At 43.9% G+C, this 25,216-nt stretch overlaps 1 protein-coding gene and 1 pseudogene across 1 annotated transcript in view; both read right to left on the reverse strand.

Moving 5' to 3' along the window:
* Nucleotides 1-25,216, reverse strand: part of DYNLT3 (dynein light chain Tctex-type 3) — a 118,781-nt gene that overhangs the window by 16,642 nt on the left and 76,923 nt on the right. The window contains exon 4 of the mRNA XM_085622909.1: nt 14,435-14,512. Coding sequence (XP_085479035.1) covers nt 14,435-14,512 — 78 coding nt within the window. The remainder of the gene's footprint in view (nt 1-14,434; nt 14,513-25,216) is intronic.
* Nucleotides 11,069-11,221, reverse strand: LOC146805640 (5.8S ribosomal RNA; annotated as a pseudogene).

A 25,216-nucleotide genomic window follows, 5' to 3' on the forward strand; every position in this document is an offset into this window, starting at 1 on the left:
ACATTCTTACTCCAGTGATACCACGAGAAAGGATGACTTGGTTTGGCATTAGGGTTTTATATTAGGCCCGGTAATCACACCACGATTAGCAGATTACCTTTTATAAAAATTGAACACAGCCCAACGCCACCCAGGGGGGTGAGTCCCTGGTGTCCCACCTGCACCATGACAAGGATTGCATGTCTGAAGCCTCTCTTTCCGCTACTCCTCCAACTTTAGCGGCACTCTGCCATCACCACTGTTTCATGTACTGGTTCATAGAGTGACGGTTTGGGCATTTGGCATTTGGCTGCATGCTCTGGTTTTGGCTATGATTTGTTGTTTGATACCTGTTGGTTTTATTCCCTTTCCATGAGTGATATATGTTCACTCTTCTTTAGGTCGGAAAGGATAAATGGTGAGGGTACCCCACTACAACTCCCCCTTTCCTCCCCACACTTATCTAGCATTTTCCTATGGCCACTAAACACATCATCCGATCTCTCACACTAAATTTATGGGGGAAACACTCAGCACACCGCCATTATTCAGTATATGTGTATATCAAAAAATAGCAGGCACACATTGGTTTTCTACCGGAAATGCATCTGACTAGCAATGAGCCAATAGCCAAAACGTGTTTCACCCCCTACTAGCCCCAGGCCTTGGGCTTTTTCAAGCCGTTACGAGGCAACCAGGGAAATCGGCTAGTTGCTTGAAGGCTCAAAAGTCTGAGACTTGATAAGCACGGCATGTTGTTGTCAGTAGCTATGTCTGGCTTCGAATTTGTGGGCGTCAAGAAGTCCTTGGTCGTCCAGAGGATCAGAATAATGTGTGGTCCATAAAAGTCCGTAAAAGTACTATTATATCAGATTACCCTGGTTGCTTTATTACACTTAATTGCTAACTTAAGTTTGGGCACTGGTAGATAAATACTTATTTTACTCAAATGCATTGTAATTTAAAATCCTCTTTAATGGTAAGGCTGGATTTTAAGTTACAATTCTGAAAATGCCACTTTTAAAGCATTTTTCTGCCTTAACTAAATATGCCTTTCTGCTAGTGTCCTGGGACATATGACTGTGAATGACCTCCTATGGTGTTTGTGCATTCCTTTCGGACATGGGGACAAAAGAACATTAGGTGTGGAGGGTGAAGGTCTTCCTGATGGAATGGCTGGGAAGAGTTGTGCATTGCCCTGATTACACGTTAAAGGACCCTGCCTGCAGCACACTCAAAGGAACCTGACAGAAGGCCTGCCGTTTTCTTTGTCACCCTAGGCAGTTTGAAACAAAACCTACAGGAAGGAGGAGAATTGACCAGAACCAGTTCTGGAATTAGGCCAGGGAATTCCTCCACACAAAGGCTGGCACCATGTATAAATGTGGACCCTTTAGAACCTCAAATCAAAATACTCCTGGACCTGTGGAAGATTCAGAAGAATGAATGCTCTTCTCTCTGAAAAAAGAAGATTGGACCTGCTTGCCTTATACTCAGGCTCCCTAAAAGTGACTCCAAGGATCAGTTGGTTGACCTCCTGTTTGAGCCACAGGGACACAACAAGCCTCCAGAGGATTCCCTGCAACTGCCCAGCTGGTCAGCTCCAACTGGACCTGTCTGAGCCCTGCTGCTGGCCTCTACTGGAGTGAGTCTGCATCCTTAAGTGGTCTGCCTCAGGTCCTGGATCCTTGGCCGGACACAGAGTGTACTCCTCCTGTCCTAAGTTACAGGTGAAGATCCAGGCGTTTTTGGGCTCTTTGCGGCTGCAAAAGGACTCTTCGCATCGCCCGAGGACCATCTGTGATGCTTGTCCATGCAAATCTCCAGTGACGATCTGCTTTACAAGTCCGCTCCGAGAACGAGCAAATACGGTGACACTCTGTGTTGACAGACAATGCGATGCTCCAGCGAAATCCAGAGTGACTAAAAAACCAGAATTGACGCTTTGTGCAATTCAGCGCTATTTTCACTAGAAAATTTCATATCTTCGGTTCTACTGATTGGATTTTTGTCATTTAGGTGCCATATTGTTTATTAAAATTCAATCTATTTGTCTAAATTATTTTGGTATTTTTCTTGTGTTGTGTATTCACTTTATTACTTTTTGAGGGCTTCATAAATACTTTACATATTCCCTCAAAGTTAAGCCTAAATGTTTTTGTGCCAAGCTACTAAACAGTTAAACACAGGTTTACTTAGTGAAGATTGTGGATCACGCAGGCAAAGATTGTGTTTATTATTTGAGTGGGGCTTCAACCCATTTCAACTAATAACCCAATCCTTCACAACATGGTTGTGCATAATGAGCAGAACTATAAGGTCTAACAGAAACAATCCATCATTGCCAAAGGTAATAAGAACAAAACAGTAGGTCCTTGAAGAATGCTCATTCCAAGGAAAAAACAGAAAAATAAAACCTAGCGGAAGAAAAGTCCCAGACTAATTCACATCCACTTTCTTGGGCTGTTGATGGGCTGAGCAAGAATTTACCATGGTTTTGTGTAGCTATTCTAAACCAAGTTGTGCAAAACAGTAGCATGAGCTTATACCATGTGTCTCGAACTAACTTCCTTAATAAAATCCTACTGCCTTCATACTAAGAATCTTGAAAAGTAATGATACTTAATCAATCAATCAAATCGGGTTTGTACAGTGCAGCTAATCACCGGCATGGGTATCCAAGCGCATAACAAAAAACAAAATAATTTCTAGAACAGCTAAGATGGGGAGAACAGAAACTTGGGAAGGAAGAAGTAAGCGAGCATAGGTGTACTTGTTAAGCAAAATGGAACAACGGCATTGGGTCACTGCCATTTCAATGCACAAAGCACACTCAATGAGACTAAATGTGGGCTGGACCATAGCTGGTGAGCCACGATTGTACAAGTGCTGCATTGTAATAGACTTCATAAACTGTAGAACTCAATTCACAAACTATTTGGTTATGTAAATTTAGAAACACAAGTAAATAGACTTTTTAGGTCTGCCTACAGACATGTATAACTATTTCAAATACTTAATGCCATCAATCCTCTAAAAAATACTAAAAAAGTACAAAATAAGATGCAGGGAACCTGGCCTCTATGCCAGCCAACCTTTGGCCATTGTTTTCATGTATTTGTGCTGGATTGCCACTGCTTGGGCGGTCTGTACATTAAGCCCAGATCCTTTTGCATAGGTTAACATTATGCCACTTCTGTTTCCAATAAGACTTTGGGGAGGTAACATAAAGTAGTTCACATTTTCACTGCTGTGAGCTGTCTTTATTTAAATTTACAAACTTCCAATTGCTGTGGTAATGATGTAGAACTATTCCCCATGCCCACCACCCCCCAGGTCTGCAAGCAATGCTGCAGTCCACTCCTTCTCCTCTACCAACTATTGCGATTAGCCATGCAGTGGCAGTCCTCAAGCTCCAAAGAATGAAAGGAAATTCCCTTACACAAGATGGCAACCATATCAATGTGATGACAGAACTTTTTAATGAGGGAAATGGCTTGCTGCTACCTGCAATAACTGCTGATAGGGTTCTCATCTGCCCTTGGTTCAGGTACTCAATTAAATTGTTACTTAGCGGTAGGAGTGGTGTGTGGGGAGCTTTTCTGGATTCACATGCTGTGCATCTATTCCGCCATCTAGTGGTGGAATCCTGTTTTGTCTGCTTCTGTCTCTTCTTGGTTTTTGTGTGTAGGCGTCGTTGACTACTATTTGGTGGTAAATCAATCCCTAGTGTGATGTCAGACGGTGCCCCAGAAATTCCTGTGCATTGCCATCATCTTCAGATTCAATTTTTTCTATCTTTTTATTCTTCTTTTCATTTTCTCTTTTCTTGGTAAGTTGGTCCAAGAACTTCCTATTGTCTTGAATCGCTGTTCTCCTCACCAGTTTGCTTTCCCCCCATTTCTGTGGAGACAGGAGTGTTGCATGTGAATCCAGAAAACTCTTCAGGTTGCAAAACTTCTTCTACTGGTAAGTAACCATTTCATTTAGCAGTATAGATCCTTTTCTGGATTCACATGCTGTGCATCAAATTACGTGGCAGTGTTTGGTTCTCTGGGAAGGATGGGTTGAAAAGGAGGTGAATTGGCAAACAGGTGTCATACTACTTTTTGTCCCACCTGTCGTTTTTTTGTTCAAATTGATGTCCAATAGCAATATTTCGTGAAAGCGTGTGGAGATGCCCATGTTGCAACCATGCAGATGTTGGTAAGTGGTATGTTTGCTATGAATCTTGCTAGGATTGTACCCTTTTTCCTGGTCGAGTGCGCCCTGAGGCGTGTGGTTAAGGTATTTCCCACCCATGCAAAGCATATTTTGATAGTTTCCACTATCCATCGTGCAATAGTTCTCTTGGTTACCAGTGTACCGCTGCTTGACCCCACAAATGAGACAAAGTGCTGGTTCCCAATTCGGATTGCTTTTGCCTCTTGTAGGCAGTACATGAGGGCTCTTCACACATCCAAGGTATGAAGTGCCCTCTCTTCATGAGTCTTTGGGTCCTGAAACAAGTTCGGCAGTTGGATGCTCTGGTTGACATGAAAAGGCGATTCCACCTTTGGTAGGAACTGTGGGTACCTTCTCTTTGTGGATTTGAAGGTATGGTCCCGGCTGCACCAGCTGGCTACTATGACCTCGAACAGAGGTTTTGGAAACCACCTCAGGTGCGTGCACGGAGGATGAGTTGCCACTAGCTTCCCGTGCTAGACGGGGACGACGCTGAACATCAGTCCACCACAACTGATGTATTAGTCCATGAGCTGTTTGTATCCTTTTTTTCACCTAGCAGATTTGGTATAGTGGCTAGATTCACTTACATCCCTACACAAATATTTTTCTTATTTGGTCCTGAAGAAAGCCACGTCATCTCTGTGGAGGCTACTTAGGCTGAAACATGTCGACCTTTTGACCACATTGAACCATGCGGGGTTAAAGTTTCCTGCCAGGTCTCACACACTTTTCTTAATCCTGACCCCTGGATGTTCCATTAAAATGAACTTTTAACATACCAGGGAGTTAGTTTTAACTTCACTTTCACTACCCTTACACACTCCATCCACGCCCAGCTCATCCGAATGTTTTAGTATACCTTTTCTCAACCACAATTAAAACATCCCTGAGCTCCTACCTCACAGTGAGGGGGTTGTAGCCCGCACTGTCACCAGGTACGCAGTGCAAAGAGGTTCCCGATGATGAAGCATGCCACCCATGGGTGGGGTAGGGAATTTGTCCTATAAAAGGGATTCCCCCACACTCTGCTTCTATTTATCTTGATCCAGGGTGGCCTGTTTGTGACGTTAGATGGTTCAAGGATTGTCAGAGCTTGCAGCTCACTGACCCTGCGGAGTGACGTGATGGCTATTAGAAACACTGTTTTTAGGGTTAAAAACTTCAATTCTGTCTAGTGCATTGGTTCAAATGGTCCTGTCATGAGTTGTGTGAGTAGTGTACTCATGTTCCACATAGGCCCTGGTGCTAATCTTGGTGGCACCACTCTCTGACTCTTCCAGGAATCTTTTCATTATGGACAGTGAGAAGAGACTGTTACCTGATGTTCCTCTGGTGTTAGTGACTATGGCGTCCAGGCGGACCTTTGGTGATGCGTAGGTCAGGCCACTGTCTAGTAGGCGGGTAAGGTACATAAGCACTGTCCCGGTCTCTAGTCTTCGTGGTCTCTGCACTAGATGTATCTGGTCCACTTGGCCGTGTAGCACTTTTTTGTACTCAGTTTCCTTGCCTCCTTCAGGATTTCCATTTCCCTGGAGGGCAGTTGCAGGTGCCCAAATTCTACGTATTCAGGAGCCACACCACTAGGTTTAGTGTAGTGGCTCTAGGTGACACACTTTCCCGTTCTGCATGGTTAACAGGTCCTGAGTTGTCTTTATTTTTATGATTTGTTCGTTGGGCATCTCCAATAGATCCAAATACCATGTTTGTCAGGTCCATTGTTGGATAACTAGTATGAGTGACTGGTTGTCTGGCCTTGTCCAGTAATCCTGGGATCAGGGGAATCTGTGGAAAGGCGTAGGCAAATCTGCCTGACCAGTCTATCGACAGGGCATTTCCCTTGGACAGTTGGCATGGAAAACTGGATGCGAAGCTTCAGTATTTTGCATTTTCTGGAGTTGTGAACAGATCTATGCTTGGTATTCTTCACTGTGTGAAAACTCTCACCATTATTCCTCGGAAGGTGTATTGTTACCAGAGTCGTGTTCCGTTGGATTTCCCACTTACATAGCTCCTGCGCTAGTCTTGACAGTGGGAATTACTGTGTTCCCCCAGACTTGTTAAGATAGAACATAGTCATTGTCTGTTGTCCATCTGTATAAGTACTGTCCACCCCTTCACATGTGCCTGAAAGACATTAAGTGCTAGAAAGACAATCTTTAGTTCCAGATAGTTTGTGTTTCACTGCTTCCCAAGGGCACCAGAGACCCCTGATCTTCAGATTCCCCATGTGTGCTCCCCAGCTCTTGTGGGATGCATCTGTTGTTGTGGTCACAGATGGAGTTTACAGTTTGCAAGGTCTCCCTTCACTTATGTTAGTCAGGTTCCACCATTTCGGTGGGTGATGGGATTTCGTCCTAATTGAGGGACTCCTCCAGAAGCACCTAGAGATAATCTCTCTTGTCTCTTTCCTTGTATGCTCTTGTACTCAGACAAGAGGATTTCTTTTGTTTGTTCATGTATGGTTGGGGGCTCAATCCTCGCTTGTCTTATAAACTTCCCCTGAACCCCCCTCTCCATTTGGTATTTAATATATCTGGTTTGAACTGTAAAGTCCATGCCGTGCAGGAAAGGGGGTGCATTCACACAGGGGAACACACCATGTGCCTCCCTGCATGCATCCCATGTTCCTGAGGCAACAGGGAGCCCTGTAGGGCCCTGTTTACTCAACGCTGCTTTTTTGATGGGAGGCTCATTGCCATTGAAAGTGAGGCAATCAGGAAACTCCTAATATGCTTGGCGCCGCCGCAGCAAAACCGCCAAACATATTTGAACTTCCGTCTCATGCGCCACCACCGTGGGATCCATGATCCCCGGTGATTGCAGCAGACCTGTGGCGGTCCCAACGCCGTATTTATAATACGGCGACCGTACCACCAGTCTGACAACCCAGGGACCACTACCACAGGTTCGGCAGTCCGATGGACCTCGGAAACCTGTAATCAGGCCCTATGTATTTTGTAATCGCTTTCAGTGACTGGGTATGTGAGGCTTTTTTTGCAGAGACTTACACACACAAAAAAGGTTGATAGATAATGTAACAGTCCGCTACACAAACCGTTGTGGCTTATACATGAGGCTGTTGGACCACCACACTCTATATTCCCTGGTTCCTTTATTCTTATTCATTTAAATAAAAGTTGCTCGGCTGACAGGCAGGAACAATCTGCAGCTGTCAGGCAGACACAGACTGCTGATGAAATACAGACACGGACGGCTGCTGGTAGACTGATACTGACAGACACTGTAGCAGAATGCACCGGAAATATGATAGGAAGAATTTCTCACACCATTTACAGGACAAGTTGAGGTCTCTAAAGTAGAACATGTGTGTTCCCTACCTATTCTTTGTGGCTGAAATATTTATATCTCTGGCACAGTAAACAATAGTTATTTTAAGCAAAGGCAATTTACAATATTATTTGCAACCTATAAACTACAGGGATATCATGCATAGGTCATTCACTCCCGTTTTTCTCATGCAATGTGATACATGACGTTTTGATTTGTATGTTGGAAATGCAAAACTGCAAGTACCAGAAAGCAAGTAAAAAAACACAGAAACTCACCAGTTATAGTTTACTGACATAATGAGACCTTGTGCCCCTACCATTCCCAGTATGTTAATCAATGACATCATATGAGAAATTATCAGTGATGTTATCAATGATGTCGTTGAACATGTCATACGTGATGCAGTCTATGAGGACATAAGCAGAGCATGGTGGGAGCATAAGTTCTAGATATTGCTAGTTAATGCTAATAAAAAGTAGAGATTCCCCATGCATCGATTTTTGCTGTAGCCTGCTTCTACCAACCAAGTCAAAGGCTGCTGTAAGATCAACCTATGCTAAATAAATAGAATTTAGTAGCTGCACTCATCAGTTACTGTTTATTTCTTCCTGAACCCTATCTGTTCTTTTGGTAAGATGTGATTTTCCTCCACTCATGTTTCAAAGAGCTCATGGTATATTTTGCAAATATTTTCCTTGTGATCTGCATGAGGACAATTATCCTATAGTTTTTAAGGATGCCCTTTTCTTACGAGTTTCAAGGCTCCCCTTCCAGAATTCTGGGATGGTTTCATTGGTGATAATAATTTCCTAGCTGGTTCCAGCAGTATGGCTCGAGTAGGGTTCTGATTTATAATGGAGACTAGCATTCCATCCTGACCCAGAGCTGTTGGACCTCCTATTGAGTTTATTATTCCTTCTATCTCTACCTGGTTTGGCAGCCTCAGTCAATCATCTGTACTATCTTCTTTCTTCCTTCCACTAGAGTTCTTGAGTTTAACATAGACTTTGGTTTCATTTTTGTCAGTTTCAGTTGACATAATATTGGGATTACATAGGTCATTAAGATCCATGTACCATGCTGTTTCCATGATTGGTGCTGTTGTCAACTTTTTTCTAGCACCCATGATCTTACCTAGACAATCTTAGAAAGGTTTAATAGTTGTATCATTTAGTGCCATTGTTATTTTTGTCCAAAGTTGTTCCTTTTTTTATACATGTACAATATGTACATTGCCTTCCTTCGTGTCGAATTCAGGCCTATATTTCTTTATGGCATCTTTCTATCCTCATAAGGCAGTTTGAATTAATCCCTTATATACTTAATAGGTTTTTGCTTTGCCCCTCACACAAAACTTCTCCCTTGACCATAGTTCTGTTTATTCCCAAAACAAAAAATATGGCATAATAATTGTTTTTAAGAAACTATTCAACATCAAATTTAACTTATATTTGTAACATAAAAGTGCAAATCAAATTGATTCAACACATAACTTTGAGTAATTAATGCTATAGAATACATTGTATTGTTGGTAAATGTGTTAAATGAATCATTAAATAAATCACAATATTTTAATTAATTAATTTTTTATATACCTTTAAGATAAAAGTGTTGTAACTGGTTTTTGTTATAGATTTAAAAAATATATACATTTATTTTACATACTATTGAACATGAAACTATTTTTACTAAATTATTTTAAAGTTTAATAATCATTTTTCTACTTTTCCCTATACTTTAACATGGGGAGCTCCCTGTCCCGGTGGCAGAGACCTCTGCCAGCGTGTGAAAAGTTACTAGCAGTAACTTTATACTCATTAATTTAGCTTCACCCCCTATTTTCAGGTTGTGGGGATATGTTAAGGCTACACTTGTGTAGCATGTTTACAATTAGAAATGGTAAAAGGTCCAAAATAGCCAAGTCACTATAAAGTATAAGAGTACATGTGAGTAAATCTACATGTAAATTTACGTTTGTGAATAGGAATCAATGTCTTTTTAATCATAGCACAAGTTGATTAAGTTAGTTTGTTTTTGTAATTAAAGAACATTTGTATTTTGTTACATTAAACAATTGACTACAGAGTCTAAATTAACTGTTTTAGTTTTCTGTATCTATGTTAAGCACCACTGCTGTAATTTAGTGGGAAAGGTACAGGAAAGTTCCTTCATAAATAATTCTATTAAATTAAATTAAACTTGGATTCCAAAATGTGTTATACTAATTTTAATACCTTGATATCAGAGTATGTTTAACAAGACTGCAATGGGAAAATAAAGTGCAGCGTGGGAGTGTGCATTTAACTTTTGGGTAACAGGGTTTATTTTCACACACTGTGGATAATTATTTAGTAGACTCTTGCATCATGGAGAAGCCTGCAAAAGCGAGCTTGTCAGATATACTGATTAATGCTATCATAGCAGTGCTGTCATTGTGAAAGCAGTTTACTTTATTAGCTGGTTAGCATTTTTTGTTTAGCAGCGCAAAGTTTCCTGCTAATGAAGTCAGCCATGAGAATTAAGTCAAATAAATCACAATGAAGACTGGTTTCCTGTGACATATGAGCTTTGAACCCACTGGCAAACATTCAATATAAAGGTTTGTATATCATGGCAGTGAATATAAATGTTCCCAATAACATGTTATTTAGAGCAACTGTACTGATGAACATAAAATCACATGATTATTACTGCAGTGTAAAGGTCGTATTTGAGTTTATTATCACAGTGCAGCAACATTGCCATGAGGAAAACACACTCTGCTGCCTCATGGACTGCATGTAACAGCTATGTTACGTAGGGAAGCAACTTTCCTAATCGTCATTAAGGCTCTTCAACCGTACTGTACATGCTGACATGCTAGTGGTAGTGTCAGCTCTGCGGAGATGGCGAAGTGCTGCCAGTGGGCTATAACACTCCTGCCAAAGCAGAGAGCTAGCTGTCACTCATAGGCTACCCTGCCAACCAGGAGCCAGTTCCCGCACCTGCCACAGAGGAGCAGCATTGTGGAGGGTGTCGTTGCACTCAAGTTACGGTCCCGTGGAGGGGATCCACCCTTCTGGGTGACAGACTTTCCTGCCGTGTTGTATCCTCAGATCAGACTACAATGACCAAACTCATTTACCTCTTAATGGTTTTGTGGCCTCTTGAACACTTTCTTTAAAGTCTTTTCAACTTTCCATTATGGTACTTGTTGGCTATCAGTCTCATGCATATATTTGACCTTGGAAGGAGTTTACAACCCACTTTGGGCCGCATTCCCTAGCAACTAAACTCGAAGAAGATTTGAATCCGGCATGCTGGGGGCTGCTACCAGCCTGACACTCTCCATGGGGTGAGCCTCGATCTGAAGGGCTTCGGTCCCCTGAGTGACATCAGGGAATCAGTCTTTTGTATGCCACATTTCTCCGTCGCAGGGCACCAATCCTGGTGCTGGTGTACCCCTGTGCCAGGAATAAGGGCGCCTGCAACAGGCAATTGGGGTCTGACCGTAGAAGGTCAAAGGGAGTGGAGCTCCCTACAACAGCTTCACCCATGCCCTGGGAGAGCCCCAGGGCAACTGAAGTTCAAGGGACCCATAGAAAGGCATAGCCTGAGGAGGAACCTGGAGCCACAAGGTGTTTCAAAGTGTCAGTGATCAATGTGTACTGCAATTCACATTTATTCTCACAGCTAGTTACTTTATCTGCCGATGTGCAAGCCGAGCAATGCACTAGCAAGAGTCATATGCAACTTTTGCAGCATTCAGCCACCTGCGGGTGCAGGAGAGATGGGAACAAGGCATCACTGCCCATCAACCACCTGCAAAGTGAGACAGCTTGGCAGGCTTCCCATTTGGAAGTCAGTCTCTGCGATTTAAAGAGTGTTTCCAGGTGATCTGCCGAGACGCCCCACCCCATCTACGTCCTGGGCACTTTGAGACACAGCGGGAGGGCGAAAGGAGTCCAGGTCCCGCAGCTTCCACCCCAGGGCCAGCCAAAGCTCTGACCAGCGACCCAATCAGAGCTTCTCAACCCAGCCAATCAGTGGAGACCTCCTCAGGGTTACAGGACCCCGTCCTGGACATTTTGAGATGCAGCAGACTGGAGAAAGGTGCCCAGGGCTGTGGCTTCACTCCAGGGCCAACCGGTGCTCTGAGTCTGGGCCCATCAGGGCTACTTAACCCAGACAGGGAGGGGGAGACCTCCTTGGCCCTGCTGCACTCCACCCCCGTCCTGGGCACTTTGAGAGACAGAGGGCCAGAGAGCAGAGAGAAGAGCCCGGGGTCAGCCAGAGATCTGACCTGAGGCCCAGTAAAAGCTTCTGAATCCACACAGGCAGGAGAGCCCATCCTGGTCTGTAAGTAGCATGGAGAGCTGGGGAACAGAGCTTGCAGCTGGGGGCTTCCACCCCAGGGCCAGCCGGAGCTCTGAACCAGGTCACGGTCAAAGTGTCTTAACTTGGCCAAGCAGAGAAGACCTCTCCGGGACTGCAGACCCCATCACTGGCATTTTGAGACACAGCGGGTGGGAGAATTGTGCCCAGGGCTAGGGGCTTCCACCCCAGGCCCAGCCAGAGCTCCGACCCACGGTCCAGGCAGAGCTTGCTAATTCAGCCATGCAGGGGAGAACATCGATGGCCTGTGGGACCCTGTCCCGGGCACCTTCTTCATCACAACAAAGCCCAATGACAGAGGCTTCCACTCCAGGGCCAGCCGAAGTTCTGTCCTGAAACTTGGTCAGGGTCTCAACCCTGACATGCAGGAAGACCTTCCCGGCTCTGCAGATCATGTGCATGACACTTTGATACATGGTGGGCTAGAGAACGGATCCCAGGGCCGGAGGCTTCCACCACAGGGCCAGCCTGGCCTCTAACCCGGGGCCTGGTCAAAACCTCTTAATCCAGGCAGGCTGGGGAGACATTACCGGGCCTGCAAGAACCTGTCCTGGGCTCTAAGTGACACAGCAGGTCAGTGAATGGAGCCAGGAGCCAGAGGCCTTTATCCAGGGCGGACCACAGCCCTGACCAAGGCCCAGTCAGAGCTTCTTAACTCAGACAGGCTGGGGAGACCTCCAAGGTCCTGCGAGGCCCTGTCATATGCTCTTAGTGACAGGGTAGGAAAAGACCAGAGCCCTGGGTTAGAGACTTTCGACCCAGAGCCAGCCAGAGCTCTGAGCAGGAGCTCGGTCAGGACTTCTTAATCTGGCCAAGCACAGCAGCCCTTCCCAGCCACTTTCCAACACTGTGGCAGAATAGAGTTGCCCAGGATGGGGGCTTCTACAATTAGAACAACCTCTAATCTGGCCTATCTACTTTCAAAAAAATGGCAATTACTCACACAAGACATTTCCCCATGGGACATAATCTTCAGCACAACGACTACTTACTAAGACAAATTCTACACATGGAGACTACTTTCCTTTTTGATTATTTTTTATTTATCAAAAACATTTATATTTTTATTTTTTATGTGTACATATTTTTTCAAATGTTTTAAATTCATGTGCTCATAAACATATTTACAAATGACAGCAAATTCATATTCTATTACAGTTGAAAAAAGAATCACATCTTAATTCTGTTCATTTTGATACACGTTGCGATAACCCCCAAAAAGACAAACACCATCAACTTTCCATTCTCACCTAACAATCTCATCATACATACCATCACAAAACCTACACAAAAACAACAATAAAATGACAATAAAAGCACATCTGTAATGGTGTCTTATTCACTGTTGCTATCCATCATAATTGTCAGAATTAGATTCGAACATTCAATAGTCCATTACAATTATTTCTGATTGGTTTCTCTTTGTTTTGATTCTTAGATAGGACTCCCAGATGTGCAGTCACTGGTCTACGCACGTTTTGGTGAAAGTAATGATTTTAGATTACCTTCCTCAGGACCAAAAGAGAAAATACTTTACATCTGTAAAGTGGTTTTGGGGGTTTTTATCTTCAAACAAGGACTATCACTAGTTCAGTGAGAGTACCACCGACTCCAGATTGGTGTCGCCAAACTTTTATGTAGTTAGCGGGTAGTTCCTTACTCATGTGTTCTAATCTGCGGTACAGCTTCTTTGTTTCGGTTATATTTGAGTTCAGTCTGTTAGGATATTGCAATCATTATATCTCCTACATATCTTTGAAGTTATTGTAATTCAATCTATGTAGTGGAGAAACCGATAGTGTCCCAATTTGGATAAGTGGACCTTCTATCTTGTATTAAAATGTATATATGATGTATATATTTTTGGTGACTCCTTCCCAGAAATTCAATCCAACTTTCTTCACTGATGCTACCATCTGAGTATGTGCCAAGGATTGGGGCTTCTACACTAGGGAAAATTGGAACTCTGGCACGGGGTCATTCTGGGGTCTTTACTCAAGGCCCTCCAGAACATAACCCATTCTTGTAGTGTCAGAGGGGGACATTTGAGAGAACGTGTCTGACTCCTGCAGCCGTGATTGAGATTGAAGCTTTAAATGAGTCCTCATTGTGACTTCAAGGACACCTCGAAATCCTGAACACTGAGTTACGTCAAGAAAATTACTTGTTTGGTTTATTTAAAGTACAAAATGCCACCAGTGATTTTGGACTGGCACTCTTGCACCACCCATGTAGGCATGGTAAATGTCATACAAGTGTAATTTCACAACCCTAAAGCACTAGTTACTTACTTTCGGTAAGGATATATCTGTAAGAAACATTAGTTAGCCTTAATTATGATACATGAATAGAAAAGAAGGTGATAGTCATCACTATAAAGATTGAGTAAAGGAGTTAGAAAAAGCAAGAAGAATATTCAGAAACAGAAATATTTACACAATTTATACTGTCTCACAAATAGGTTACCTGACTGATTCAGCTAGAATAAATAGCATTTTATTACGTTAAGTAAAATGTAGTAAAATGGCAAAGTATTTATTGTTTTATGTAGCCATACTCTTACCATCAGTACTGTTGTCCCAAAAACATGAGCTTGCGGTGTGCAGGCCAGATCCACACTTCTGCATCACTGTACAAGACACTAGAGAGCAGGAAAAACAGCAGGTTACTCCTTCGGCAAAGCACAGTACAATCTGGAGCCCTGGTCAAGGGATGAACACTTCATGACAGGAAAGTTACATATTAACTATTACTTTTTAGAAGACCCAATATTGAACATAACTACTAGAAACATTCAATTTAACATATTTTATGGCTCCACCCCTCTATATAAAATCCAGTCTGAGAGATGTTCTATCAGCCAGAAGTGTTCTCCCACTTTTATGACTATTATGACTTTTTGCAGATCTTTTGTTTGACCTCTGCAGGGCCTGCTGATTGCTGAACTACCATCATCTACATGTTCCCTTTCCTAAATGGCTTTCATGTTCTCCCCAGTGCAGCCTTCTGCAATAGGAAAACTCTCATATTGTTTCAGGCCATCATATCTATAAGTACCACATTATAAATGAGATGTAGTAATCCTAGGTGGCCTCAGACCACTCACCCACATATGAGTTAAAAGTTTTGTGGTTGTCTGGTAGTATAAATTTCCCCACATCCATAAGATGCTAAAATGTTCTATTTTGGCAAACAAAAAGCAGTCTGTCTGGCTTGTGTGATCAGTTTCTCACAAACTCATAAATTTGGGCTGTTGGCAGTTAGTTAGTTTAGCCAAAACCATCAGTTTTGAAAACTGAATTTAACGATCTAATAGTTTTTGGAGATGTAAAATTCCTTACTTCTTCCAGTCAGTGTGACTCAATTAATTACAGCATCTGAGACTGGCAGAAATCACAGTACTAAAGGTTAATCGGCTTTCAGTGACGATCTTGAAATGTAAATATTTCTTGAAAAAGTGAGGCAATTAGGGGGAGGAGTTTGAGGAGTTCCATGTTTGAAATCAAGCCTAATGAAAAGGTTGCATCACTTCAAACTACTCAACTGTATCCTTTCTGGCCCCATTGGCCAATCTTCCCTGAAGGATGCCCTGCTTGTGACATTACCAGCAGGTGCTGTATTATTTATTTACGTACCAGTTTTCTATATCATCGAACATCAAGAGGTACGGGAGCACTTTAAATAGAAACATAACAGAGATGCTAAGGTTGTATGGTTAACATAGATAAAATAGTCATAAATTGAAACAAAAAACACAAAACCGATACTAAGTACAGCACAAGATGAGGCAAGGAAGGGAGACAAGAGAGGAGGACAGAGTGGAAGTGAAGTAAAATAGAGGGGGAGTAGGCAGTGGCGGCCTGCAGAGATCAGGGGTGGTGCGGCCGGAGATGGGGGATGTGAAAAAATAAAATAAAACAACTTACTAAATCGCAGTGTCCTGCGTCTCTCCTCCGTCAGACTCAGCTGAACCAGGAAGCACTGCCAGGCTCCCCTGACCAATCACAACACTGCAATGCAACATTGTGATTGGTAAGCACCCAGGCTTCCATGACCAGTCACAACGCTGCAATGCAGCGTTGTGATTGGTCTCAGCGGCGTGGCTCGGCACTCAGACGGGAACTGGGGGCCTGGGCATGTTCTCCAGGCAGGCTGTAATGGAGCCTGCCTGGAGAACATGCAAAGTGCGCATGACAGTTTGGCCAGCCTGAGAGGGCCGGTCAAAGCATCATTGCACACTTAGGAGTGGGCAAACCACTCATTCCCTTTCCTGCTCTGAGAGCAGAGCAGCCCCGCCTGCCCGCCGCCTGCGAAGCAGATGTAAACAATAAAATGATAATAACATCACGTTATCATTTTATTGTTCCTTAGTTACACTGCTTAAAATTAGTGGGGTGATTCTCCTCTGCCTTACCAGACGAGCCGCCACTGCGAGTAGATGAGGAAAAGGGAGTGGTAAAAAGAAAAAGGACTGAGAGATGAATGTAGGGTGAAGAAGTGGAGAATAAGGAGACGATTTAAGAGGGTAAACAAGGAGAATGTAAGAGGAAGCAATGCTAGGGAAGAGTAGTGGACAGAGATAGAAGGATGGCCTTAAGGGAGGAATGGAGAACTGGAGAGGACAAAGTGAGAGTGAAGTGGATAGGAGGGGGTGAGTGGGCAAGTAAGAGTGAGTGAGAGAAAAGAGGGACTGAGAAAGGCAGTAGGCTGGTTAGGTACCGATAGGTAAGGGGGTAAGGAGAAGGTTAATGAGGGTGAAACAGGAAAAGGGAAGGAAGTTCATGGGGGTCAATTCACCGAAATGCCAGGGGTAGCAGAAGTGACATCACATACACTTTTATCCTAATAACTTCAGAGGAAGTGACGTCATATGACTCCTGTCGCCCTTTCTGCAGTGTCATTCCTCAAACTTTTTGCCTTCACTTCTATTATTTTTGCTGAATTCATTTTTGTTGGCCTTAGGACTCTGCACACTTTACCGCTGCTAACCAGTGCTAAAGTGTTTGTTCTCACTCCTCTAAGCATGATAAAATTGGCTTATACCTTTATGGCATATTTAATTTAATTATAAGTCCCTAGCAAGGTGGTGCTACATGTAACCAGGGCTTGTAAACTAAATGCTACTAGTGGGCCTGCAGCACTGATTGTGCCACCCACTTAAGAAGCACTTTAAAAATGCCTCAAGTCTGCCACTGCAGCATGCGTGTGCAGGTTTAAACGGCCATCTCAACCTGGCAAAACAAACCTTTTGCCAGGTTCAAACCTTCCTTTTTAGTACATATAGGTCACCCCTAGTGGAGGCCCTAAACAGCCCAGAGGGCAGTGTGCAGTTTATTTAAAAATGTGGACATGTACCTATCAGTTTTTTATGTCCTGGTAGTAAAAAGCTCTTACATTTCATAGGATAACATTTGGGTTACATTATTACATTCAGTAAATGATAATTTCCAATTGGGAGCAGGTAGGCAGTTCATGTTTGGTATCTTTGGAACCGTAATGAAAAATCCTCTCTCACGGTTAAGTTGGATTCAAGAGTACAATTTGGAAATGCCACTTTTAAAACGTTGGCATTTTCCTGCCTTAGCCAAGTACCTGCAGCCTGTCTCTGGGTCACGTGACTGAGTATAACTGACAGCTGGGCTTTGTGTATTCCTCCTAGACAGCCACACACAATAGAGAGCTTATGTGTGCCTAAATGGGCCATCACTGGCAGGATGGGAGGGCGGAGCTGGGCACAGCCCTACTTACACTTGAATAGGCGGTCTCCTGCCTCCACACAAAGGGCGAGAAACCAAAAGACATATAAATAGTCAAGAGAACTGGTTAAATGCATCGTTCTTTTGCTCACCATGCCACCCGAGTTTAGACCCAGCCATATGCAAATCAGTCTTGACCCTGCTCCTCATAGGAACAGTTCAGCCCAAACTGCCAAGCCAGGTCCTCTCTGGACCAGACACAAGCATCCTGGGACTGGTTTCAGGGTATCACCCTTAATCAGCCAGGATAGCTTGAATCCAGTGGCAAAGTGATCCAGGGACCCACGTCTGGGTACAAGTGCTTATATATACACAAAGGTAGCTGCAGCCTTACCTTTTTGGCTCTGGTACCATACTCTACTGTTATCATTGTATGTATATGTGCATGTGGTATATGTATTAGCGCAAACCTAGCCAAAGGGCAGCGGAGCACTGTATAAGTTGAAATGCAAGTCAAGACTTGATTGAGGGAAAAGGTGGGTTGTGAGAAACATAAGCCAGTTACTTCCTGGGTATACTGCCCATCTAGCCCTCTTTGTCGCTTCTGTCACCCTATAGAGCAAATTTACAAATTGAACTGATGATGTCTCAGAAAACACAGAAAAATATATATTTCCATACACAGAGCCTTACACGTTCAGCTGGTCGCACTCTTCATCTGAGTTTTGCTTCTTTTAGCATCTTTACCATCTAGGGATCTATGCCACTGATCTCATATGACTATTAAGATGGATTTCATGATCTGCTCTAACATTCATAGTGAGACCAGAATAAAGTATATTATCTCACTTGAAGATTCTCCCCCGGGAATCCAAGACTTTCAAAAGGACTCAAAGTCATCTACACATGGAGCACCATATCTTTTGTCAAAGCAGTTCATCTTTAAATGAAAATGAACACTATATGAAACTGTCTGTAATGAACCGGTCACCTATTTTATATCACAGTCATGATATCTACTGGTTAAGGTAGGTGAACACAAAAGATGGCATGTCACATATGACTCAAGTAATATTACAAAATCTGTCTGAGGTTGCACGCATCAGCTTCCCTGCAAGCCACACAAATTTTATTTTAACCTGATTTTAAACTGACTCCTTCTGTGTCTAATTTGAAGATGGAACCCATTAAATTATTAAAACGTTCTCTGCTCATAATATGGGATCTGCCATGTCCCACAGAACTTTGTGAGCAAATTTATATTTTTTACACTAAGGTCTTTAAAACTTGGGAGCGCAGGCAGTTATCCGCTTTTCTGCTCACTGCTCTCCTGTAAACTTCTAAGTTTGATTAATTTTCACTTTCACCCCATCATTTCCTCTTTTATCCTTTAATCAGGGGAGATTCTGAATCCGTGTTCCGTTAGGGCGGTGAAGGCCCTAGCTTCGTTTATCGTCATTTTACACAGACTCTATTTCTGTGCATTGTCCCCTCTCATTTTAAACAAGTGGCACTTTTCTCTCTTGTGAAATCAAGATTTGGATCCTTACATGCTTCAAACCAGCAACTAATTTCAGTCCTACTTGCCATTTCCAAACTGCGTCGGAGTGTAATATTTTTCACTTTCTGAATTTCACTGAGCCCTTCCGTTGCAAGGATGAATTTAAGTGTGTTTTTCCCCACCTAGGCACAAAATGAGTACCTATTCCACTGACTGATGATCTGACAGAGTCACAGCCCTCATCCTACTGTATCTGTCAGTGGAGATTGGCATTGTCTACCATGACTTCTTAATCTGCCACCATTGGTCGAGTGGACTACAGGATCATATTCTCTCCAGGCTGAAATCTCCTCTGACAGTGAGATGCCAAGATAACGTTCTCCCTCTTTTCACAGGAAGTTTCTAACCATGCACGTCAATTAGGTCACCAGGGGCTGCAACTGTGACTCCTACGCAAACTGTTTCGACCCCTGGCAATTTGCTTGCGACCCCTGGCTTCAATTGACGTTTGTCAGGACACCAGTAAATATACTGCCCTCATTAAAATACTATGCATTATGCAAACTTCTTTGCAATAAATAAAAATTGTTGTGTAAGATAGCCTTGAACTTGGGGGGTGGGGGGGCAGCAGCTGCACCAGCATGAATACGGCATTGCTGTGGCGGGGACTTGCAGCACGCAGTGGAGTAACACAGGCCCCCGCAGCCCCCGTGGTGCAGGGGGCCCTAATCTCCTGGGAGCCCCTCAGAACAGTACTCTGGCCGAGGGCTCCTAATTGATTCCAGAGGGGGCCCCTTCACGTGCCTTGCAGGGGGGCCCCTCAAGTTTCGTTACGCCAGTGGCAGCACACACTTGTGCGCATGCACAGTCGTGGTGGCCATCGGAGCATCTTAAGCTTGGTGCGCACTTTATATGTATATGAGGGCCTGCTGCACTCTCCCTCTGCATTTATGATTTCCAGCGCCACTATTATTGCTGGAGGATGGTGACGGCCTTGACTTGACGTGTGTGTACCATCCTGGCACTGAAGCAGTCTCCCTGCACTTATCAAAGAGGTCCGCGCCACGCTTCTAATGCCATACGCAGGCAGGCCGTGGGGCAGGAAGACTATTTAGAATTAAATTATTGTAGGAAGTCTCTGCTTCAGTGTAAAGTTGAATCGCAGTGTAAAGTTGAATCGCATTCCCGTCTGTTTCAATTTCAATTTCCTGCTGTCAGAAATGCCAAACATATGTAGCTCGAGTCAATAAACAATGCTGTTTTTATATGCGGACAATTTAGTGTTTAAAAGTCTGAATACATCTACAGTGGTGGCTCTTCCGCTAAGGCAGAGGAGCGTCGCCCCACTGCCATGAAGAAGCAAAAGAAAGGAAAAAATAAAACGATGAGAAAGTAATCTTATTATCATTTTATTTTGTTCTCCTGCTGTGTCAACTTGCGTGAGGGGGCGGGCGCGGTTGCAGAGCAGGGGAGGAGTGGTAGAACACTCCTAAGTGCACAATGCCTGTTTGGTCGGCCCTCTCGGGCCGCCCAAAACGTTCATGCGCACTTTACCTGTTCTCCATGCAGGCTGCATTGCAGCTTGCGTGGAGAACATGCCATGTCACAGCGCTCAGAATAATCACAATGCTACATTGCAACGTTGTGATTGGCTGCGGGTAGCGTCGGAGCCCTGGTGCTTACTGTTTCTCCCAAGAAGTCAGGAAGAGGACATAGGAATGGTGGCGGTGGCCGGCCAGTCGGCTGACCGGGAGATAAGCGTTTTGTTTTTTTAAAACAGATACCCCCCCGTCCCTTGCCCCCTCCCGCCCCACTGCTGCTTCCAGGTAGCAGCCGCAACTGCACGTGTAGTAGTGCCGTTGCCTCATGCTGCAATATGCAGGGCTTAAATTGTTATATATAGAATGACTGGACCTAGATTTCTTTTCCTGTTGAATTAAAACAAATTATGTGTTTTTGTTGTCGCATTTACACATTTATCCAGTCTCATCTTTAATTGTGAATTCAGGTTGGATTATCATTCACTTTGGGGGGGGGGGGGGGCACTCACTACAGCTCCGAAGTTGAGAAGTTATGATATGGTGAAGAATGCGCAATTGAGCCTGATAGGGAGCAGCTCGCAGCGGGGGCAAGTCGTGGATGCTCAGGCTAGCTCCACAGCCTAAGTTCCACAGTGAGATATGAGTGGTAGGAAGGAATGCATAAAATAACTTGATTACTGTGTTAGCATGCTTGTTAAACATGTTTCTCTTACAAGGAACGCCTAAGCATGCACACATAAAGTAGCCCATTTAGTCTAAACGAATGTCTGCCTGTGTTCAGAATCAGAGGTTGTGCTGCACACAGTGCAGAAGGCCTAGGTATAAAAGGAAGGAATGTGTTGCAATGCATGACGTCCCTTTTTACATGACATGCCTGGTTCAATTTAGTAGAGCTTTAAGTGCTGTGCTTTGAAATGGGTCCCTAGCAGGTTCTATTTTTATATCGTTATCTTTTATGGCAAAAGCAGGGATTGATTGATTTCTAAACAGTCACTGCAACAACCTTTAATTTAACTAATGTCAGAGACAGTCACTGTAACAACCTTTAATTTAATTGTCAGAGAAACAAGTCCTTTCCGCATTTCACATGTTTTACTTAACCCTGCATCAGCACCCCTAGATGTATTTGCTTTTTCAAGCTGCTGTGTTTCTGTAATTTTATAAGCAACACACAACTTTTATGCAGTGCACACTTTGAAATTAATTACCTCCAGGTGTCTGGGTGAAAGCTGCAGAGTGGAGGCTGAATACCATGTGAGGTTCTGACAGTGCCTATCAGAGGGTCATAAAGATGTTCAAACTACTTGCACATCCAGCCTCTCTGCAAACCAATGGTCAAATACATGCCAATTGTAAATGTTAGAAAGTGTGAAGGAAATATGCATCTGTAGCTTAATGGACAGCGCCAAAGCAAAACAAAATGCAGTGTCAGCAGGTGAGTGGGTGGATTGAGTACATGGGGGATGGTGAAGTGGAGATGATGAAAGTAAGTACACACAGAAGAAGAGAGTGAAAAGGTGGTGCTGAAGAGGAGAGAGATGCTATGTGCGATATGTAGAGGAAGGATCAAAAAAAGACATGTGAAGAAAAATGTTGTGCACGTGTAATAACAGAGTGCAGAGAAAAGGGTGTAAAGGGGAGAATGGGAATGATTAAGACACTCAGAGGACCACTACTCCTTCCAGAGAATTAATAATGCTTACTTCACAGCAATATTATAAGAATCGAAATATTTTCAAGACAAATTATTCGCAACAATCGTAGTTACTAATTTTTTGATACTGCTAACAAGCATTTGCAAAGTCAACAGGTCTTGCTTGTTTCAGCCGTAGGTCCATTGTTGTCTTATATGTAAAGATGCAATGGCAGAAAACTCAGAGAGCCCCAAAAATACTGGGCAGGTCGCCTGCTGTGTGATGCATGGGATTTTAGTATAATACTGGTAGCCATGCCCTTAATGACATTGTCATGTTGGAAAGAATCTCTAGTTACGCTTCTTCGGCCACACTCCTTTTAATCCCACTTAGAGCACCTCCTGCTAGTGCAATCGATTGACAATCACGTATTGTATGGTGCAGCTGAAGGAAAAAGTACTTTCTGAAGGAGAACTGGAAGGTGTGTAAATTGTGGTGCACGATTACAAGATGAATAGAAAGGTTAGTGTCTCCTGTTCAGAAATAAGTGAGTGGGGTGAAGGCTTGCAAACACACTCATGAGAATCCAGCCCGAGACAAACTAGTTGGCCTCAAAGACTAACTAAAGACAGTGTGCTTTGCTGGAGCATGCTGGTTTAGACCCATATCATATTCATACTTGTTTCTTGGTGTGAGATGAAGGCTACAGCACCAACAATATCTGCACTGTTTTGTCTCCTCTCCAGAGCCTCAGTTCAGAACACACTGCAGGCTCACTGAACCCCCAACTACACTTTAAAATAACAAGTTTGACCATTTGAGTTTGGAGAGAAATTCCAAAAGGAAGCCATGTCAGAGGAATTATTGTGCATAAGGGCAATTACTGTCCCTCTCTCTCCCCACTCATGTCAGGTTGAACCGAGCACATGTAGCGGTGCACAGTACCTGTCCTGCTCTAATAAAGCTGCAAAATGCCTAACTCTAGCAGGGCAAATCTCCTCAGAGAAATGCAGTCATTTCTCTGCCGGCCAGACCACTACTGAGTGCTTAAAGAGCTTCATAAACATGTATTGATTTTATCTGGGAATCGTCTTTCAGTAAGATGATGTTTGTGCACATTCACCACGAGGCACTTAGTTGCTGGTGAACACTGAATTGGCATTTGCAGAGTTGTCCTCTACTATCCACACCTTCCTTTTCAGAGATATCGACTTGAAATTGATAATTCTGATTTCCCTATTGAAAGTTTTGGGTGCCCCTGAATGTGACAGTGTCACTGCCAAGGGTGTAGCTTGAGAGGGAGGGGGTGTTTAAGGTGTGACATCCACCCAAATAAATGCATTCTTGGCTTGCGAGTTGGGACTGGGTCAGGTCTCCTACGCATTTGTTTGCCTAAACTGCTTTCACTTATTATTTTTGGTTTTATCATGCACTTATACAGGGGCCCACCTACTGCAAATCAGCATTGATCTTGTTCCTCATGGAGAACCGTGTATCCCAAACCTTGGTCATCCCTCCACCTATCGGCATACTGTTATGTAGTCGGGAAATGTATGATTTACACCCCCCGATTCTCACGGACTATGCTACGCCCCTGGTCAGTTTCCCTTTGTTAGACCTGGCATTTCTTGGCGTGGTTACCCCAGACTTTTTGCCTCTACCTCCTCTATTTTTGATGCTGTGATGGATTTTGTTTCGCTGGCTTAGTTGCTTTGGGCACTTTGCCACTGCTGATCAGTGTCAAAGTGCAAGTGCCCCCTGTATAAAGTGTTATGGTAATGGGTTGCCCATAATTGGTATGCTTGTCTTACTAGTAAAGTCCCTAGTAAAGTGCACTATGTGTGCCAGGGCTGGTAATGCAAATGCTACTAGTGGGCCTGCAGCACTAATTGTGTCACCCACACAAGTAGCCCTAAAAAGAGATCTCAGGCCTGCCACTGCAGTGCCTGCGCGCAGTTTGTTAACTGCCTTGTTGTCCTGACAAGTCACTTGCCAGGCCTTACCCTTCCCCTTTTATGCACATCAGACACCCCTATAGTAGGCCCAAGGTACCCCCTGGGCAGGGTGCAGTGTATGTGAAAGGTACGACATGTACTGAGGTGTGTACCATGTCCTGACAGTGAAATACTGCCTAATTCGTTTTTCACTGTTGCAAGGCCATCTTGCCCATAGGACAGAATGGGGAAGGCTGTGTCACAAGTTTCCAGCCTATCTTCCCATAGGCATAAGATGGAGAGATGGAGTTTAGTGTGCCTGAACTCAGAATTTAATAACACATCTTTTTGTGAAGACGGTTTTTTAAATTGTGTGTTTAGAAACCACGCTTTTAGAAGTGGCTGGTTTCTTGTCCTAACCATCCTGTGTGCCTCTGCCTGGTTGTGTATTGACTGTCTGGGTTTGGATGTGACAAGGGTCTGGGGAGGTGTCCTGACACCAAGGAGGAGTAGGTGTGACAGCAACAGGCTGGCCTGCATTTGGTGTGGTGGGAGGAGTAGCCCCTTTGATGCGAAGAGGGCTGTGCTGCTGCCACAAAAGAATGGCTCCACCTCCTGCGCCCAGACCCTCACTATCAAAGAAAGAAGGTGTGCACTAGCAGGAAGACACCCAGAACAGGTTTGGACCGGGCTCAGAGACCCCTGAACACAAAGACTTCAAAGGCATTTAGGGGTATAAATGTGAGAGCTGAAACCCCTGAACTCAAGACAGAACTCAAGCCTGAAAAAGGATTGGAACTACTTTGTGATCAAGAGGAACCTCTGCCAAAGAAGAACAGCTGAAGAGTCCGAAGAGAAGGACTGCCCTTGCTGTGTGTTCTGGGGCTGGCCTGCAGTTTGCTGATTTGACTAAGGAGAGAACAAGGGACTTTGCTGTGTGCGCCTGCTTGAAAAGACTTTGCTGTGTCCTGAAGTAACTTGTCTCCAAGGGCCCGAGAGGAGCTGGCTCCCTGTTGTGGAAACTCAGGAACATCAAAGT

Source organism: Triturus cristatus, chromosome 8, assembly GCF_964204655.1.
Source record: "Triturus cristatus chromosome 8, aTriCri1.1, whole genome shotgun sequence".
NCBI lineage: Eukaryota > Metazoa > Chordata > Amphibia > Caudata > Salamandridae > Triturus > Triturus cristatus.